The sequence below is a fragment of the Eleutherodactylus coqui genome, chromosome 5 (genome assembly GCF_035609145.1).
Source record: "Eleutherodactylus coqui strain aEleCoq1 chromosome 5, aEleCoq1.hap1, whole genome shotgun sequence".
In the NCBI taxonomy this organism is placed as follows: domain Eukaryota; kingdom Metazoa; phylum Chordata; class Amphibia; order Anura; family Eleutherodactylidae; genus Eleutherodactylus; species Eleutherodactylus coqui.
Window position 1 is genome coordinate 162,288,501 of NC_089841.1, and position 14,556 is coordinate 162,303,056.

A 14,556-nucleotide genomic window follows, 5' to 3' on the forward strand; every position below is an offset into this window, starting at 1 on the left:
TTGCACAATAGAGGTTAGTGGATACAAATTCGCTGAGTAAATAAAGAGGCAGCAGTAAAAGACAGCAAGCGGAGCAAAGGTGACCCGGAGTAAGTGCTGACCAGCCAGGGGGCGTGGCTTTGAGTGGGGGGGGGGCGTGGCTTTGAGTGGGGGGGGGGCAGGGCTAGCTCTTATAAGGTTTGCGGCTCTTCCCGGAGTCTCCACAGCAGTACTCAGCTCCTGCACCATGGTGGAGGTGGCGCTCTACCTGGACCTCGTCTCCCCGCCCTGCTGCGCTGTCTACTTCTTCGCCAAGGCCAGCAAGATCCCCTTCAAGAACAATGTGGTGCAGCTAGCCAAAGGTCAGTCTGAGGGGGGAGCTGGAGGGGCAGTGGGGGTCCTGTGGTCGGAGTATGTCAGCTGGCAGCTCTAACAAGCAGATTGCGACATACGCGCTCCGGTGCAACTTTTTTGCTAGCGAACGAGGGTACTTTATATCTGTATTTGTGCAAGCAGATGGGTGGGTGAATCACCCTTGTCCTGATTTAAATGGCTATTAACACTTTCAAATCCAATTTCCCTGCCACCCACACGCTCCCCAGCTCTTATTTATTTGGGTCTGGAATGCGTACTGTAGATTCCTTGGAATAATGCTGCCTGTCCATGGGCGAGTTTTCATTGTGAGGTCCGTGGTGATAAATCGCCCGCAGACCTTGCATGACATGCTAACCATGGAAAGTGTAGCCCAACATCCACAAGCGGAGAATGACTGCGATTCTCCACTTGTGGGATTGAAATCGTGGCATGCTGGGATTATCTGCGATGAGCGTATATATTAGGCTCATCATGGAGACCTGTCAGTGTTTCCATCAACCTAATTGTGCGAGGGCTCATTTTGTGCGTTACATCCTGTAGTTTCCATTGGTATCATTTTTGAATACACATGACATTTTGATCACATTTTATTAGATTTTTTTTTTTTTTTTTCTTGGCAACATGGTGACCCAAAAAGAGTGCATTTCTAGCGTTCTTTATTTATTTTTGGACGATCTACACAGTGTGCAATAAATAATGCATTACTTTGATTGGACTTTTACAGATGCAGTTTGTTATTTAGATATATATTGTGAGACAGTGACCGGCAAAGTGGCTTGGACAGATACGTGTCACCGAGCAGCCTGGGCTTGGTGGAGGAAGCCAGCATTTGGGTGTCAGTAACACTAGGTTACTGACACATTGTAGTATAATGCAGTGGCTCCAAGCTGCATAGTCCGGGCTGGCTTTTCCTGGAGTGGTCAAAGCGAAGGGTGGGATGGCCACTCCCACGTACCAGGTGAGGCTGGTAGCAGGCCTTATAAAGCCTGGGCCTGCAGGTCTTGGGGAGATGTTGGCTGAGAGAGCCAGAGAGACGGCTCAGTGGAGCTAGGAGCCTGGCTAGCCCAGTGTGGGGCTGAGAAGGTCAGAGGTTAACAGGAAGACACCCCTAACCTCCACACCTAGGAGAGGTGTGTGCTGAGACCGCTGCAGGTCTGAGGACCGGACTGGCTGTGCGCAGCAACTACTATTTTCAAGTGAAAGTGAGTAGTCAGGGCCGGTCTATGTATAGTAAGTGCTCAGACGAGCAGGTGTTCATTTCTGTTGGCCAGGAGTTAAGGGCTGTGTTGTTTTTTTTTTTTTTTTCTGCAATAAACCCAGGTGGAGCCTGGACTAAAGAGCGTTATTTCCTGGTGTCTCTGGCCATGGTCGCCCCGGTTGCTACCTTATCCTGACGCTAGCCATATATATATATATATATATATATATATATATATATATATATCTATATATATATATATATATATAATTTTTTTTAAATAAAACTTTATTCTTACCTTTTTCTTTTAGTCCCCAGGAGGGACCACAACTAGCGATGCTTTGATCGCTCCTGCAGTATGATGTAATGCTATAGCATTTAGACCTTCTGACAGGAAGTCTGTAAAGCCACCCCACAGGGATGGCTTGATGGGCATTCTGCCATGACAGCCCTGGAGCCTTTCAGAAGGACCCTGGCTGCCATGACACCAGCCTGGCTCTCCCTATCTTACCGCGGGGGGCTGTATGGGACCCCTGAACATCATTTGGGGGATTTAAATGCCGCTGTCAGGTTTGACAGCGGCATTTAAAGGGTTAACAGCCACAATCTGCCAAGTGGCTTGTCGGGGCTGTTGACCGCGGGTGTCAGCTGTAAGAAATAGCTGACACCCATGATGTATGGAGGGAGATTGCATCGCGATCTCCCTACAGCGGCAGGATGTAAAAACATGACAGGGTGGTCACTAAGGGGTTAAATGAGTTGCTATTTATATTCCACCGTGCAGGAGATATCTGACATCGGACCGCTCCTGCATTCTGTAATATACAGAAGAGAATTCCGAGGACGGCCCCCCTCCTGCATCGTGTTCAAAACGCGTCAGACCTCGTCTGACATGGGATATATGCAGAGAAATCTCAGTGTATGGCCGGCTGCACACAGCAGAGCAGGATTCTGCATGCATAATTCGGCTGTGGAATCCGGCTCTGCCAGCAGCGGCGCCCGCCATACCTGCTGTGTTCTCTTTTCATCTGTACTGCGGCTGGTCTGTACGGCGAGCCGTCAAATGTGCGAAGTACAAATTAATTTATTTTAAAACTCCTGCTTTTCCTGCAGAAACCACGGCCTTTCCACAATTACACTGCAGAAGGGCCGTGGATCGGACGGCTTCATTGGTTTCCACAAGTGTGGAGGAAGAATCCACTTCCGGTGCTATTTGCTGCAGATCCGCGGTACGGACGCCCGCAGTGGATTCCACAGCAAATATCAGTTTGTGGGCAGGAGCCTTTAGATGAGGTCTGACACTGGATTGGAAGGGGTTAAGCCAAAAGAGGTGCCAGTGTGCACGGATTTATGCAGCGTATTGTGCATACTTGCGTACCTCCCATAGACTGCTAAAATAGGTCTGCAAAATAAAAGTAGTGAGTGAAATCGTGAGCCGTGCCTGCAGTAACAAGCGCCGGCCACTACACAGATTCTGCAGAAATACAGGAGTTTAAAAAAAAACTGTACTGCGCATATGGTGCCGATGCGCCGACCGCCTCTTCCGCACATGTCCGCAATACAGAAAAAGAAGACCCGGACAGGTGGACAGGGTTTCTGGCCACGGGCAGGGTCTGATTCCACTGCTGGCTCCCACATGCAGAATCCGACCTGCCCCTTGGACATGAGGCCTTAGGGCTCCTCATCGTAGATGTATGGGAATCACCTGCCAACGTCTAAAAGCTGTGAATATGCATAAAGCTATTTGTTGTCTGACTCCATAGACTGCAGTGGACCGCTTCAGACATTGGACCTGGTGTGATAAAAACAATGTCTGAATAATCCAATGCAAATCAATGTGGCCTAGGCCTCACACACACCAGCTGATTTTTGCTGCAGAATCCGGAGAGGGCATTCCGCTCAGGATTCCGCAGCAATAACCCACCATAGCATGCTATGGAAAAATGACTGTTCATGCACACGAGCGGAAACCAATCGCAGCATGCTCCATTTTTACTGCACTTCCTGCATGGATTGCTTCTATTGAAGTCAATGGAAGCCGTCCGCAATTAGCATAGCAGACGGGCTGCAAATACTGCAGGAAAAAAAAAAACAACTAAAATCTGTACTGCACCTGTCCAAATGCGAGGGGTGCGGACCATCCACAGTACAGAGAATTGTGTTCTTTAGCGTCCGGGTCTTTTCCCATGGATCTGTCCAAGCATTGCAGATTTTTCCCTGTTGATATATCTGGTCTTGTACAATTCAGGACTTTTGCGGTCCAGGGTATACGCAGCAGCTCTCGCCAGCACCACGGCTCAAAAGCATCAATTCCCCCCACACACACACACACACACACACACACACACACACACACACACCCAGCATGTCCCCTCATCACTGGACACTGTGACAATGGGACAGTGCTGTCACATCAGTGATCTGGATAATATTTTCCTCCAGCAGATTTCAGGGTATTCTGTAGCTTCCTAATTGTATAGTGTGCACACATAATGAAAGAAACCAATCGGACACAAGTCATCAGCCTTGAATCTCAACCAGCTCTTCCTTGAGTTACAAGAGCCTCGGGTCTTTTATTGAAAAACATAATACCTGCCCTTTTATGGGCATTTAACAGATTACATCAGTAACGTATACATTTTCTTATTCGCTGGGTCATATAGAATTCCCAGCCTCCTTCTCCTCCTTCTCTCAAGTCCAGTGTAGTGTGGACTTTGTCCCCTCAGCATGCGGTCAAGCTGAAGGAATTTCAGTGTATGTGGCAGTCATTGTTTAAGAAGTTTCTGTGTGGGGGCAGGGCTGGGGAAAATCCAAGATGAACACAAGCAATACATACAGCACTGTGATTTAACTCTTTCCTTATGCAGCAGAGCTCCACATTGAGCTGAAGTCACAAAACACACATCTTTCACCATGCCATTGTCCAGCAACTACCATAATGAAATTATGCAGTCATTAGCCTCTATAGAGTCAAATCACTACAGCTGCGTAATACTTCCAGTTCATTACAAATCAATAGACGTTTTACGCTGACTAATCATCATGTCTACTACACCAGTGTCCAGTGATGAGGGGACATGCCGGGGAGATGAAGAGAACTCCTGCTACAGCTGTCAGAGCAGAAGCAGGAGACTGCACTGCTCTTCCATTGCTTTAAATGGGGCCGGGCGGCTGCTGGCTCCATTCAAAGCAGTGAAGGGACTCGCAGAGGGAGAGAGCTATATTGGGCCGTCGCTCACAGCCCGATATCGCTCTCACCATGTCAGTGTGCGTCTCTCATAATGACGCTGGTTTTCCAGTCATGTGACCAGCATCATCGGGAGCGTGCACGCTGAGGAGAGGGAGAAAGCAGTGCATCATGGGAACTACCCAGCGGCGCCATCTTTGAAAAATTTTTCAGGCCAGCTTTATAAGGGGAAGAAAAGGAATAAAAAGGTTAGCAGAATATTGTGTTTTATGTGTAATGCTGTAGTGTGTGTGTGTGATGCTTTTACTCTACAAGGCAATAATGGGGGGTAGGGGGGCATTCAGTTTGGGCTGCGGGACAACCCCTTTAACTGATCTATCTGTATTAACCATTTGGACATTTCCCTTCTTTTGTCACCTTCCACCATTTAGTGCTTGCTTCATTTTGTTTATATTGCGGTTTTAGTGCTGCGGAATAAGTTGGCGCTATACAAATAAAGATTTATTATTACTGTCTTTCTATATATTGTCAAACATTGTAATTCTTTAGACTTCCAAAAAAAGTTTGTGGGGTTTTTCTTGCACACGGTGACCCTTCAGGGTGGTATTTCTGGTAACATTCATGATTGCAGATAATATTTGTCCTCTTTCTTTAGGAGAACACTTGAGTGAAGAGTTTGGCAAGGTGAATCCACTTCGTAAGGTACCAGCTCTCAAGGATGGAGACTTCACAATGGGGGAGAGGTAAAGGACCTAATACTCTGAAGGGAATGTGTGATCTGAATATGGTCCACTCTACTTCAGGTGGGATTTACCAAACTGACCACTAATGGTGCATTTAGGTGGAATGATTATTCACAAAATCGTCTGAATGAAGGTCAACACTAATAGTTCAGTTTAAGCCAACGACTGAACAAGAATCGTGAGGATCTCGTTTGCGTAGTTTAGCCACCATACAAAGTCTGCCAGATCATACAGTTTATACACTGATCATTCAGTATTTCACCCATGAATGGTGAACGAGAAGTGAACGATTCTCAACAAGAGCTGCACAGTCTAAACAGGCTGCAGGAGCTGGTGGGGGCGTCACCAGCTTGTTTGCTCAAGCAATTGATGATCATGTACTTGTCGTTATGCTTAATAGGCGCTTAAGCCTAATGCCTCCCTCACGCAGGGCGTTGGCAGAAACGCAACGTTTTTCAACGCTGCGTTTACTGCAGATTCCGCCCTGTTTCAGCAGCGTTGGCACACTTTATGCCAGCATTTTGGCTGCAGTTTCAGCACAGCTGGGGGAAAAAAGCAATGCTCACCTAGCCGCTGGTCTCTGCCGCTGATCCCGGCTTTCCCTGCACTCCCAAGTCTATTGCCGTAGGCCAGGTTTGAGAACCCCGCCTCCAGCAATAGAGGTTGGTTGTCGGCGCTGGCTCGATGCCCAATCACAGCCCTTCATTGACTGTCTCAGCCAATCAGAGCACGCCTTTAAAAGAAAAGTAAAAAAACATCAATAAAGTTGTATTAATTGAAAAAAAAAAAAAAGGGACAGTAATAAAAGTTTAAATTAACCCCCCTTTTGCCATATCTATAATTAAAAAAATCTAAACCATAAAATAAAAATACATATTTTGGTATCACCGCGTCCGTAAAAGTCCGATCTATCAAATCAGCACATTATTTACCCCGCACGGTGAACGTCGTCCAAAAAAAGGAGAAAAAATACCTCGCCAGAAATGCACTTTTTCAGTCACCCTGCCTCACAGAAAAAAACCCAATAAAAAGCGATCAACAAGTTGTATGTATTCCAAATTGGTACTAATGGAAACTACAGGACATCCTGCAAAAAAATGAGCCCTTGCTTAACTACGTCGACGGAAAAATAAAGTTATTGCGCGCACAAAATGACGGCAGAAAATGTATTTGGAAAAAAAAAAATAGTAATATAGTAAATAAAACTATACAAGTTTTTGCTATCGTAGTATTCATACTGACCCATAGAATAAAGTTATGTCATTTTTGCTGCAGTTTGTGCACCGTAGAAACAAGACTTACTGAAAGATGGCGGAATGTCGTTTCTTCTTCACTTTACTCTACTTAGAATTTTTTTAAAAGTTTTTTTAGTACATTATATGGTACGTTAAATGGCACCACTGAAAACAACTCGTCCCGCAAAAACCAAGCCCTCATGAAGCAACGTTGATGAATGAATAAATAAAGGAGTTATGATTTTTTTTTTTTTTAAAGGGGAGAGGAAAAAATTAAAATTTGGGGGGGGGGGGGAGGGTCTGCGTCATTAAGGGGTTAAGGAACCCCTGGTAAAAAGGGGATGTGGCTGAGGCATGACCTGTCACGATATGACTGGCATAGCAGCCTCTAGTGAGTGCAGCACCGCTGACCACTTCTGTATCAACTGACCAGCGGTGTTACCTTCACTAGAGGGTGCCTGGTGAAGGAGGTGCCAAGAGCACAAACACTTCAGAGGTGAGAGCATCGTATCTTCTGAAATTCACTGCTAATTTTGAGTCAAAATAAACCCCAATGGTGCATAATTAGGTTCTTTGTCTCTTCTAGAAATGCTGTGAATTATGTTGCAGAACTTTTTCCTACTCAGAATCTGCAGCGCTTCCGCTACGTGTGAACCTACCCTGAAGCTGGGTCCACACGGGGCTGACTTGCTGTGAAATGTCCGTAGCGGATAGTCTGCCTCCAAAACCCATTTGGTGCAGAATTGAGAAGAGGTGAATTTTGCCATGGAAATGGCAATAAAATTGACAATGCGCAGAATTCAATTCCACATGTCAATTTCCACACTGGTTTTGTGTGGATTTTCTTCTGCAGTTTGTGGATGAGCTATTTGAAATCTCATCCCCTTTACTGCTACAGTAAATGCCGTGGAATATCTGTATGGAGGGTCCGCACATAAATTCCATGGCAAATCCACCCTGTGTGTACCAAGTCCAAAGGGGTTTTCCAGCCAGCGCCTGCTGACATGCACCAAGATCTGAGTGGAAGCATTGCTCCGGCCCCTGTGTAGAGGCCTGTACTTGCAAGCGCAGCTCTTGCTGAAATCAATGGGAGCTGTGCTTGTTATTGCAGGTGCAATTTTTGCACAGGTAATATGCAGTGAATAGAGCCCTTTATTCTATGTGGGTTTGTTTACATGAGCATAGTTTTTGCCTGACTGAAATGCGCTTATGCTTATGTGAGCAAGCCTCAGTAGTAATAATGTCCCCCATAATAGTCCCAAGAATGCTGCCCGGCCAGAGGCCAATAGCAGCCCCCCTATTGGCGTCTGGCTGGGCAGCATCACTACAGACTACACTCACCCCACCTGCAGCTCTGGTCCAGTGGCAACCGCTGCAGAGTCTGACCTCTCCCTTCAGCGCAGATGTCAGCAGACACAGACTGCTCTGCGCCATCGGAGCTTCAGGCGGAGTGAGTAGAGGCAGTGCCAGCCGGGATACACCAGGGTTGGAGCAGCAGCGCTGTGTAGTGGCTGGCACTCGTAACCACAAGTGCAGGTCTCGTTGAAATTGATGGGATCCCAGGCTGCAATTACAAGCGCAGCTCCCACTGATTTCAATGCAGTGTGTTGGCCCCTAGGGGTCGGAACAGTGCTTCTACTCCGACCCCCTGGTGTATCTGAACAGGAGCTGTCTGGATAACCCTGTCGGCTTAGTGATTCCCAGCATATTGATTGATTATCGCTGCTGTAGACCGTATTGTTGCCCCTTGAAAGTAGTGTTTTCCCAGTTGTCTCCGCGACAGCACCAATTGAGATGGCCTCCTCCTGGTTGGATAGGAACACACCGAGAGCTTAAAAGGCTCCCCCCTTCCCCACTTTCCTCAGTGTCTTCCTGTCCTGCCAGGAGGCAGGATCCCTGAGAGGTGCTGGTAGAGACGCCAGCATGAAGAACTCACCGTGCGTATCGGAGGGCAGTGGGTCAGCCTGTCCTCCCTTCCTGATGAGCGGCTCCAGGGACGCCACATGGGGTGGTTCCCCTGGGCCAGGTTCCTCCCGCGGCGGCCCATAGGGGGTACAAAGCGGGGGCCTTAGCTCTCCTCCTCTGTCTGCGCAGACCTCTTCTTTGGCTGCAAAGGGCCAGGCACGGTGCTCTCAGAAACCCTTTGCCGGAGGGGGGGGGCGCCGCGTCACGTCGCCGGACGTGAGAAGCCGGTGGGGCTTGGCATGGAGGCGCCAAATTTAAAGATTAAAGGAGCCTGAGAGAAGATCTACAGGACAGGTAAGCCATAAGACTGGCATGTATTGCTTCAAAGTGACTGCTGCAGTGGTTGTTAGATGAGTGCACTGGACATAGCTGAATCGTCAGCTACAGCGAGGGCCGTAAGTAGCCCATGGGGCAAAATGTACATGTAAGGTCCATTTGTAGCATGTTGAAATATTGCATCCTTACCGTCCCAGACCAAAACTCAAAAAAATGCGCAGTGTGTGGAAAAAGGCTGACAGCCACGTATGAGAGGACTCTATGCAAGGCACGCGTAGCCAGACTGGTTAAAGAGGAATCAGGGGGATTCCTAGAAGATGTCAGAAAGCTGGTCAAGGAGGAAGTGCGGTCAGCTCTGACATCGCAAATAGCGCCGCCGGCAGGGGCATCCAGGGCTAAGCGCCAGAAAAGGTCGTATAGCCTAGAAGGATATTCAGACTCTGAAAGAAGCTTGATCAGGACAGAGCTGGAAGAACCAGCACCCAAAGAGTCCTCAGATGAAGAGGATTACAAAAAATATCTATTTCATCAGGAGGATTTAGCAGAGCTCATTAAATCAGTGAGGGCCACCCTCAAAATGGAGGAACCCAGAGAGCCGCGTACAATCCAGGATGAGATTTTCGGGGGATTAGGGGAAAGACGCAGACATACCTTCCCAGTCCATAGTAACATTTCCAAGCTAATACAAAAGGAATGGAAAAAACCTGACGTGGGATCCTTCTCCTCTAGGGGCGTTAAAAGGCGATACCCGTTCGAGGAGGTGTGAGCAAGCTGGGAGGAGATACCCAGAGTGGATGTCCCGATGGCCAAGGTGACAAAAAGAACAACCCTGCCCTAGAGTAGCTGGAGCTCCATATATCTAACAATACACCAAGTGAGCAGATTATAAATTCTCTCCCTATTCTGAAGATGGCCACAAATTTTCTGGCAGACACGTCAGCGGAGACGGTAAAGCTCTCAGCAAAGGCGACAGCCCTGTCCAATTCAGCCAGAAGAGTTTTATGGCTAAAATTCTGGTTGGGCGATCTAGCCTCAAGAAAGAAATTGTGCTCGCTCCCATTCTATGGCCAATTTCTCTTTGGCCCAGATCTCGACAAAATTCTCAAGAAGGCATCCGACGGGAAGAAGGGGTTTCCAGAGATGAAAATAATAATGGATCCCAGAGGTCCTACAGCAGGGATACCAAATAGAACTGGGGTCCCTCCCCAAAATGAAATGTTACCACAGCAGGCTCAGCACAACTACACCTACTCCAACAGAGCGTCCGGGACTTGCTACATTCAAACGCAGTATCTTTTGTACCTCCGAATGAAGAGACCCAGGGTCACTACTCCAGACTCTTTCTGATAAGGAAACCATGCGGAAAGTCACGAACGATAATTAACTTAAAACCCCTGAATGCCTTTATCAGATATCGGAAGTTCAAGATGGAGTCAATCTCCTCAACAGTGAAGCTGATACCAAAGGGAGCCTATATGGCGTCTGTAGATCTAAAGGATGCGTACTTTCATCTGCGGATCCACCGGGATTCTCAGAAGTACCTGAGATTCACACTAGACATGGGCAGAAGAACAACTCATCTTCAGTTCAGATGCCTTCCCTTTGGGATTTCCTCAGCGCCACAAATTTTTACAAAGATCATGGCAGAGGTAGCAGCCTACCTAAGGCAAAGATCAATCCTAATAATGCCTTATCTGGACGACATTCTGATCGTAGCAGGGTCCAGAGAGCTCTTAGCGGAACACCTGGTGATGGTTCTCGATCTGCTCTAATTCCTAAGTTGGATAGTAAACTGGGAGAAATACAGCTTAGATCCCAGCAGAGAAAAGGCTTTCTTGGGTGTAGGTAGGGATGAAGGTATTCTTGGGCATAACACTCGACTCAGACTCAATGCTTCTCTCTTTCTGAGATAAAAATACAGAAGATCCTTCAGCTAGTCAGGACTTTTCTACAGAGGAGGTCATGTACAGTCTGTGAGGCCATGGCCCTCCTAGGGAGCCTGACATCCTGCATCCCTGGGGTAGCATGGGCCCAAGCACATACCAGACCCCTGCAGAATGCAGTTTTTCCAGTCTGGGACAGAAGACAGTCCTCACTAGGAACAAAAATACGAATCAAGAACTCGGTGAAGATATCCCTGCTCTGGTGGACGTCCCCAGTGAACCTGCGAAGGGGAGTCCACTGGATTCAGAACCCAGCCACATACATCACGACAGACGCAAGTGCCTGGGGGAGGGGGGGGCGCACGTGGGAGACCAACTTCTACAAGGTCTCTGGCCGCAGGAGATAAGAGGTCAGTCATCAAATTACAGAGAACTCCAGGCAGTTTGGAAGGCCCTCCAACAGCTGGGGGACTCGGTAAACAACACGTAAAAATCCTGTCGGACAATACCACAGCGGTTGCCCACATCTGGCACCAAGGGGGAACAAGGTCACCAGCCCTACAGGGCATCTCACAAAAAATCTTCCGCTGGGCAGAGGGCAGAGGCCTCTCAATCTCGGCAACACATCTAAAAGGGTCGCTGAACCAGAGGGCAATTTCCTCAGCAGAAGGCGTATAGACCTAGGAGAGTGGTCTCTATCTGAGGAGGCGTTCCGAGTCCTGACGGACAGGTGGGGACCCCCACAACTAGATCTGTTTGCAACCAAAGAGGACGCCAAGGTGAAGAACTTCTTCTCCCTCAGACCAGGGGACCAGCCAACAGCGGTAGACACCCTGAGTCAGAATTGGAGCAGAAAGCTTGTTTATGCCTTTCCTCCAATACCGTTGATTCCAAGAGTGTTGCAATACTTCAGATCCCAGAGATGCACGCTGAGTCTAGTGGCCCCCTTCTGGCTGAGGAGGAGCTGGTTCGGTCTTCTAAGAGCAATAAGCATCCAGGACCCAGTCCTCTTCCCTGCTCAGGCAGATCTACTGACGCAGGGACCTCTGAGCTACCCGAATATAGACAAACTCCACCTAAACACCATGGATCTTGAAGAATCCACACTGAGAGGAAGAGGGTTCTCTGAGAAAGTAATCCGGACCCTAATGTCGAGTAGGAAGAGAACAACCAACCTTATTTACCAAAAAGTCTGGAGGAAGTTTATCTCGTGGTGGAGGCAGAGAAGAGAATCCCGGGGTTCCTTTTCGGACACCCCCTTAATCCTGGAGTTCTTGCAGGAGGGCCTGGATATGGGACTCTCTCCAAGCACCTTAAGAGTTCAGATAGCAGCCCTTAGTGCTCTATTCGACACCAAGTTATCAGAGAGCAGGTGGATTAGCAGATTCCTGACAGCAGCAGATAGGTTACGACCCAGGCCCACAAATATATTTCCGGACTGGAATCTAAATTGGGTCCTGAAAGCTATGTCAGCAGAACCAGTCAAATCGCTTTCAATAAGAATGTTCACAATCAAGACAGTCTTCCTGGTGGCCATTACCTCAGCAAGACGGGTTAGTGAACTACAGGCCCTCTCTATCTGCCACCCGTTCCTTAAAATCACCGACACAAATTTAGTCTTCAAATCAGACCCTGCCTTTATGCCAAAGGTGGTGTCACCCTTCCATAGAGCTCAGAATGTAGTGATCCCCTCATTCTTCGCTAAACCTAAGGACAAGGGGGGGAAAAGCCCTAAATTTTCTGGATGTCAGAGTGGTCCTGAGTTATATTAACACCACAAGTCACTGGAGACGAGGCGACAATTTGTTCGTCCAGTTCTTTGGCCCAACTAAAGGGAACAAAGCGTTAAAAAGCTCCATAGCCAGGTAGATTCGCCTGGCCATTGCAGAACCCTATAGGGCCCTAGGAAACGAAGTCCCCTCTGTTCTTAAAGCCCACTCCACAAGGGCAGTAGTGTCTTCATGGGCTGAGCATAGTTCAGCATCTGTTGAACAAATATGCAAGGCTGCAGTTTGGAAGAAGCCGCACACTTGTTAAGCATTGTAGGGTACAGGTGCAGCTGGACGAGGACATGGCGTTTTGGAGATAAGGTCCTCTCGGCAGCAATCCGACCCTAAAAAATTTTAGTTGGTACGTCCCAAGTATTGCTGTCGTGGAGATGACTGGGGAAAAAGGTGTTTTTTTTTTTTTGTTTTTTTTTTTTTCTTTTTATACCTATCTGATCGGGTTTTCAGGAGTCTCCATGACAGCACCTGTAAACCCCCCCCCCCCCAAAAAAAAAGATATAGATTTAAAGAAGTACTAGGAAAAAGTTACGAAATATAATTTCCATTAGGGAAGGTAAAGGGTTAAATACCAGTTAAGTTAAGCAAACCCCCCCCCAAGCAATTTGTTAGAAACCACTGAGGAAGGTGGGAGAGGGGGGAGCTTTTAATCTCTGTGTTCCTGTCCAACCAGGAGGAGGCTATCAAGTGGTGCTGTCGCGGAGATAACCCGATAATCGGGTTGGTATAATCACCTTTTTGTGTGCCCTTTTAAGGTACTAATGTCGCCTGTGTGCTGAACTTAGTTATGGCTCCCTCAAATCAGTAATGGTGCCCCCACACTTCAGAAGAATACCCCCATCTTGGTATCTGTGCCCTTATTCAGCAGTGTCTCCACTCAGTATTGTGGCCTCTTTTTTAGTGTCTTTACTTAGTAATCCCACTATTCTTGTTTGCCAGAGTGAGCCGGACATCATCACCAGCTTGTTCGCGCTCGGGTGGAGTGTTTTAGACTGAAGATCAGCGCTTAAACTGCCCAATGAAGGCATGAGCTGATGTTTATGCTAGTTGAAACTGAAAAACGAACGAGAATCGAGCGCTTGTTGTTCAGACGTTGGCTTACATTTAAGCTGAACAATTATCCTTCATTTTCACTCGTTTGTATGATAATCGTTTTGTGTAACACAGCATAATGGTGCCCTCAATTGGTATAGATGCCCCCTTGGTAGTAGTGACCAAACGTAACAATAGTGCCCCCTTTTAGGGCGCCTGCACACAGATGGATTTTTGCGGCGGGCGTCCGCACCACGGATCGGCAGCAAATGCCATCCATAGCATGCTATGGAAAAACACCTTTTCCTGAACAAATTGCAAATGCCGTAAGCGAAAGGAAAATGGCAGTTTGTTGGTTTTTGGTTTTTTTTCTTTGTGCGGATGGCTTACATTGAAGTTCCATTTAAACTGAGCGCTTATCATTCACTTTCATGGAATCTTATGCTCTATATTAATATCTAAACATATACCTGAAATGAAAACACAGATGCCAGCATGGATTTGGAAGGCTGTGGCATTATTTTAAACGGGGTCACCTTATAAATATTAAAGGGGTTGTCCCGTGCCGAAACGGGTTTTTTTTTTTTTTAAACCCCCAACCCCCCCCCCACCCCCACCCCCCCCCCGGTTCGGCACGAGACAACCCCGATGCAGGGGTTAAAAAAACCACCCGCACAGCGCTTACCTGAATCCCGGCGGTCCGGCGTCTTCATACTCACCTGCTGAAGATGGCCGCCGGGATCCTCTGTCTTCATGGACCGCAGGGCTTCTGTGCGGTCCATTGCCGATTCCAGCCTCCTGATTGGCTGGAATCGGCACGTGACGGGGCGGAGCTACACGGAGCCCCATAGAGAAGAGGAGAAGACCCGGACTGCGCAAGCGCGGCTAATTTGGCCATC

General features: G+C 47.8%; 1 protein-coding gene across 1 annotated transcript in view; it reads left to right on the forward strand.

Moving 5' to 3' along the window:
* The first annotated feature begins 226 nt into the window (after positions 1 to 226).
* LOC136627997 (glutathione S-transferase theta-1-like) overlaps positions 227 to 14,556 on the forward strand; it is a 36,881-nt gene continuing 22,551 nt past the window's right edge. Inside the window, exons 1-2 of the mRNA XM_066603556.1 lie at positions 227 to 341; positions 5,395 to 5,482. Of these exons, the coding sequence (XP_066459653.1) occupies positions 227 to 341; positions 5,395 to 5,482 (203 nt within the window). The remainder of the gene's footprint in view (positions 342 to 5,394; positions 5,483 to 14,556) is intronic.